At 32.8% G+C, this 6428-nt stretch overlaps 2 protein-coding genes across 2 annotated transcripts; both read left to right on the top strand.

Annotated features, from left to right (window-relative positions):
* On the top strand, positions 234-3490 carry LOC108662800 (LRR receptor-like serine/threonine-protein kinase FLS2; the record flags this gene model as incomplete). The annotated part of the gene is made up of 3 exons (XM_018124382.1): positions 234-1216; positions 1571-1714; positions 3441-3490. Coding segments are annotated over exons 1-3 (1176 nt in total), but the record flags the coding sequence as incomplete, so codon positions are not given.
* On the top strand, positions 3900-6201 carry LOC108662799 (probable LRR receptor-like serine/threonine-protein kinase At3g47570). Its single transcript, XM_018124381.1, has 2 exons — positions 3900-5745; positions 5840-6201. Exons 1-2 carry the CDS (start codon positions 3900-3902, stop codon positions 6199-6201), a joined length of 2208 nt encoding a protein of 735 aa, XP_017979870.1.

The raw sequence follows: 6428 nt of genomic DNA, 5'->3' as shown, positions 1-6428 counted from the left end.
AAAATTAAATTGATGCTCTAATAAACTTTATAAATAAGATTTTTTTTTTGTTGCATTTTAAGCATATTTTCCAACATGCCAAAGCGGTAAATTAATGTTCTCACTGTGGAAGGGCGGGGAAAGCGTGTGGAAATAGGTCCCATCACAATTTTGGCATTTTCTATATATTGAAAGAGAAACATCATCTTTCCTATTTCCAATTCAGAAATTTTCCTTTCACTTCTTCATAACTTCATGGGAAACACTCGGTTCATTCTGGCTCTTATGGTGGTGGTGTTGCTGCCTAATTTTGGGGTTTCATTCTCTATGAAATCAACAATCAACATCAGTTCAGGCCAATTGGCTCTTCTTGCGCTGAAAGCCCGTGTCAACAGTGATCTTCTGGCTACCAACTGGTCAACTGCTACCTCTATTTGTAATTGGGTTGGTGTCACTTGCGGATCTCGGCACCACAGAGTCATTGCTTTGGATCTATTTGGCATGAATCTCTCTGGCACCATACCACCAGACATGGGAAATCTGTCTTTCGTTGCTTTCCTCGACATTGGAAACAACAGTTTTCATGGTTCATTGCCTATCGAGTTGGCTAATTTGCGTCGGTTGAAATATTTAATTTTGTCTAACAATAATTTCAACGGGGGAATCCCATCCTGGCTTGATTCCCTCTCTAAACTTCAAAACTTGAGTCTTAATGGTAATAACTTTGTGGGAGTTATTCCATCTTCTTTGTGCTTTTTGTCAAAACTAGAGTTCTTGAAGTTGAATAACAACAATCTGCAAGGACATATCCCCGTGGAAATTGGAAATCTGCGTAACTTGCGATTTTTATATTTACACCGCAATCAACTTTCAGGCTCCATACCTTCCTCAGTCTTCAGCATATCTTCATTGCTAGAGATTTTTCTCGGAGAGAACCAGCTAAGTGGTTCCATACCTTCCATCCCACTCAAAATGTCTTCCCTGCAGACAATTTATTTATCATTGAATAACCTCACTGGTCATATCTCATCAGATATGTTTGATCGTTTACCACAATTAAAAAAGCTTGGTTTGAGTGACAACCACCTCTCTAACTCAATTCCAATGGGTTTATTCAATTGTCGAAAGTTAGAAATATTATCCTTCTCTTATAATGATTTGGAGGGGACTATACCAGAAGAAATAGGGAATTTGACGATGCTTAAGCTTCTGTTTCTTGGAGGCAACAACCTCAAAGGTAAAAGAAAAATACGTATTGAGATGCATTAATTTTTGGCATATTTCTGGTCGGTACTTCTCCCAATAAAGCGTTTGCCTTTTTCTCTTTTTGGGCCTACAATATTTTACTTTTTTTAATTGAATTTTTTTAAACAATGACACCTTTTTACAATCTCGTAATTCATTTAATTCCTTATTACTTCTTCTATTAAATCCACTACGATCACTTTTCTTTTAGATGTTATTATGCGATTATACAGATAAATAATATTCGGTATTAATTTTATCCTAACACCATCAAGATAGAATTTTTGGCTCATCCACTGTCAACTAATATGACCATAGTTTATCATAATCAAATTTCACTGTGCAGGTGAAATTCCACGACAAATTGGCACTCTGCTGAATCTGGACGCATTAGGTATAGAAAGATGTCACCTAATAGGGCCTATTCCTTCCATTATTGGTAACTTGACACTTTTGAAAGTACTTTTATTTGGCGAGAATAATTTGACAGGTAATATATCACATTCCTAAATATCTCTATTCAATTTTTGTATATGGGAAAAGGTGAAGAGAATTACGCTTGTTAGATGGCTCTAGCGACTAGCTATGTATAATAAGTGTAAAATTACACTTTTTATTTTTAAAAATAGTTTTATTGAATATCATGTGCTGTTTTTATCAAATGAATGAAAAAATGTGATGCTTCAAATAAAAAATATTTTTACAAATAGCATTTCAACTTGTCCACTTGTAACTCAGTAAATATTTGAGAGCACCAATCATTCAAGACCTTTGAGTAAGTTTCATTTTCATTCGTTATTTTTTAAACTCAAATTTAAGATCCACGATATTTTAAAAAAATTTCAAAATTCATCCTTTATGTTAATCCGTCATTAAAATTCTAAGAGAATTTGCCACCTTAGCATGACACAGACTACCATGTGGTAAAAAAATTTGAACTCATTTGACTTTGTGGGTTGAGATTATGCCACGTGAAGTTCACATGAAACTGATGTAGCATATTCTTTTGATTTTAAACGTTGACTAACATAATGGATGGATTGGGAATATTTTTTAAAAGGTTGTTGATAAAGGTTCAATTTTAAAGATTTCGAATGAAAATTAAATAGGTTGAAATTTGAATTTGATCCCTATACTATTTCAATTCCACTGTTTTAGTCCTTTATACCTTAATTTAAATGAATTTAATCTTTATTTATTTTTTTTATAAAATTATTTTAATCTATGAATTTAATCTTTATATTTTTATTAAAAGTTAATTTAAAAAACAATTATACTATCAATTTCGAGTACATGATTTTTTTATTGATGACATAGCATGCTAATTTGAGTTCTTTTTTTCACATCACACACATGAGAACCTTAAAATGAAAGAGTTTTATTTTTAATAGAAAAGTACTAAAATGTTGCTGTTTTAGAATAAAAAATAATTAATAATTATTTAATTAATATAAAATATGATTGTTTTGGACTATTATGTACAACGTGTTCAAGAAATTAATTCATCTCATCATGCCATGTTATCACCAAAATGTCATGTCATTTAAATTAATGACAAACTTTTAACATCGTTATCAATTATCCTTAATTGACTCTTAATAAAAGTATAATGATTATATTCTTTGAAATTAAAGAGACTAAAATTATCAAATTGTAATTAATAATAGAGGACTAAATTTAAATTTTGATAAAATAAAATTTTACTCAAAGATCACAAATGATTGTAATTAGAATTTAAAATTTTAACTTGAAATTCACATGCTTTTATATTTTATCACTTTGTGGGCATATGATATCAGCTTTCTTTTCTATTTTTTTCTGGTTTTTGATAATAGTGTCACACTCTTTATTTAATCTCATTATTTTTGTTTTAATTAACTTTTACCATTGATCTTCACCTTTTTTTAATTCCTTTTTCTGTTATGATCAAGTATTTGATTTCTATTTGGTTCATAATCATTCAACAAGAAATTCAAATATACTATCTACTTATTTATGTTCTTCTTTTCAACTTTTTCTAATATATTTTCATTATATTATATAAATTGAAAAAAAAAATATTAAATTAACCATAAAAGTGCAAGATTATGTTGCTTTGTATTATCTAACTTCTAAACTTTGTTTGATAATTTTGATTGTTTCGTTTGACAAACAAATGAGCTTTATAATTTGTTGCTAACTTTTGAAATAATCAATGGATCAATTTCATTATGCAGGTGAAATTCCACAACAGATTGGTAACCTAACACTTCTGGAAATACTTGAACTTAACTTTAATAAATTGACAGGTAATATGTTACATTTTTCATATGTATGTTTTGTTTTTGTATAGTTGCAAATGTTGTTAATATTTAAATAATATTATTTACAAATCCTAATTGTTTGGCTCTTTGTTATATGTATCTATAATATAAAATATAAAAATAGAAATTTGTGTAAAATTTTTATGATTAATTTTGTTATTTATTTCTGGATCACTGGAACTAATCCAAATGACTTCTGATTTTGTGACAGGTAAAATACCACTTGAGATAGGCAACCTACAAAAATTAGAATTTTTGAATTTAGGATCGAATAGCATCTCCGGATATATCCCTCCTTATATTTTCAATAGCTCAATTGTGAGGGTCATTGTACTTGATACAAACCATCTCTCAGGTTCTCTTCCATGGAGCATGGGACTTTGGCTTCCAAAACTTGAACAGCTTCTAATTGGTGGCAATGAGTTAAATGGAGCAATACCTACCTCCATCTCCAATGCCTCTAAGCTAACAAGGCTTGACTTGTCAAGTAATTCTTTTTCTGGATATACTCCTATTGACCTTGGCAATCTAAGAAATCTGCAACAACTCAACCTACATTCTAATAATTTAGCTAGCACACTTTCATCCCAAGAAATGAGCTTTATCTCTTCTTTAGCAAATTGCAAAGCCTTGAGATTATTGGATTTTAATGATAATCCATTGATCGATGGCGAACTTCCTATCTTTATAGGAAATCTCTCTATTTCTCTTCAAATATTCGATGCTTCGGCCTGCAAGATTGGAGGCAACATTCCAGGAGAAATTGGCAACCTAAGCAACTTGATCAGCTTGGAGATTGAAAACAATGAACTGATTGGATCTATTCCCACCACAATTGGAAGATTAGAAAAGTTGCAAGGTCTCCATCTTGATGGCAATAAGTTAGAAGGATCCATTCCATATGAGTTATGCCGTTTGAAGAGTTTGGGTTTCTTGTATCTCACAGCTAACAAATTGGCTGGACCAATACCAGCATGCTTAGGTGATCTCGTTTCTCTTCGGCATCTACATTTGGGCTCCAATAAGTTTGCAAACTCAATACCCTCAACCTTCACAAGGCTTATAGATATCTTGCAACTAAACTTGTCTTCCAATTTTCTTAGCGGCTCTATTCCAATTGACATTGGCAAGTGGAAGGTTGTTACAATTATTGATTTTTCCGAAAATCAATTATTAAATGAAATCCCGAGTACCATTGGTGATCTTAAAGACCTAACATATCTTTCATTATCTGGTAACAGATTACAAGGGTCTATACCTGAGTTATTTGGTGAGCTGACAGGGTTGCAATTCTTGGATTTATCAAGGAATAAATTTTCTGGAATTATTCCAAAGTCCTTGCAAAGACTCTTGTATCTAGAGTATTTTAATGTCTCATTCAATAGACTGCACGGAGAAATTCCTAATGGAGGACCCTTTGCCAACTACTCAATTCAATCATTTATGGGGAATGAAGCGCTATGTGGTGCGCCTCGACTACAACTCCCACCATGCACAAGTAATTCTACTAAACATTCAAGGAAAGCTACTAAGCTCTTAGAATTTATACTATTGCCAGTTGGCTCAACGCTGTTAACTCTAGCCATAATAGTCCTTTTCTTCCAAAGCCGAAGAAAGCATTTAAAGCAAAAAATTGATCAAGAAAATTCGATTGGTTTAGCTAAGTGGAGAAGAATTACATACCAAGAGCTTCATCAAGCCACAAATGGTTTTTGTGAAAGCAAACTACTTGGTGTGGGGAGTTTTGGCTCAGTATACCAAGGTGCTTTTTTAGATGGATTGAATGTTGCCATAAAAGTCTTTAATTTGGAGGTAGAAGGATCATTCAAGAGCTTTGGCGTTGAGTGTGAGGTCTTGCGCTACATTCGCCACCGGAATTTAGTCAAAATCATCAGTAGTTGCTGCAATGTTGATTTTAAAGCCTTGGTGCTTGAGTTCATGCCTAACGGAAGCCTCGAGAAGTGGTTATATTCTCATAACTATTTTCTTGATATGTTGTGTAGGTTGAACATTATGATTGAAGTTGCATCTGCATTAGAATACCTCCATCATGGTCAGACAATTCCTGTGGCCCATTGTGATTTAAAACCCAGCAATGTTCTATTAGATGAAGATATGGTTGCACATTTGGGTGATTTTGGCATTGCAAGACTATTAGGTGAAGAGGATTCAGCGGTACAAACCATAACACTAGCAACAATTGGGTATATGGCACCAGGTAACACCTAAACTTTAGACTTTTTTTATCCATGATGATAATTCATGTAAAATAATTGCATATTTTGATGATTGCTTTAATGACTTGCACGCAGAATATGGAACACAAGGAATTGTTTCTATGAAAGGCGACGTGTACAGTTTTGGTATTCTTCTAATGGAAACATTAACAAGAAAGAAGCCTACAGATGAAATATTTATTGGAGAAATGAGCTTAAAACATTGGGTGAATGAGTCTATACCATCTGCATTAAGTCAAGTAGTAGATGCCAATTTGCTAATTGGTAAGAGGGAGCGAGAACATTTTGCAATAAAGGATTGTGCATCGTTTGTTTTGCAATTGGCATTAAAATGTTCAGAAGAGTTGCCAGAAGAGAGGATTGACATGAAAAACGTAGTTGCAAAGCTGAAGAAAATCAAAATCAAGTTTTTGAAGGATTCAAACATGCGGGCTTGATGAAAATACCATCATGTTGCTAACGTTTCCATTTGACTCCTTTGAATCCCAAATCAAGAAAATAAGTGAGTGCAAGTTCAATTGTATCAATGTCAAGGGGCTTTTATTTTACCCAGTAATTGGTTGCTTCCTGTTTCTTTGTTTTGGAGGCAAGTGTCGGTCTTGATTTCCTTTCCTTCACAAGATAGTTGCTTTTGGATGTTGTCTAGAGATTCAGAGCAGAGTTC

Source organism: Theobroma cacao, chromosome 7 (genome assembly GCF_000208745.1).
Source record: "Theobroma cacao cultivar B97-61/B2 chromosome 7, Criollo_cocoa_genome_V2, whole genome shotgun sequence".
Lineage (NCBI taxonomy): Eukaryota > Viridiplantae > Streptophyta > Magnoliopsida > Malvales > Malvaceae > Theobroma > Theobroma cacao.
The sequence above is the reverse complement of the archived record's forward strand: the minus strand, read 5'-3'. Positions and strand labels throughout refer to the sequence as shown.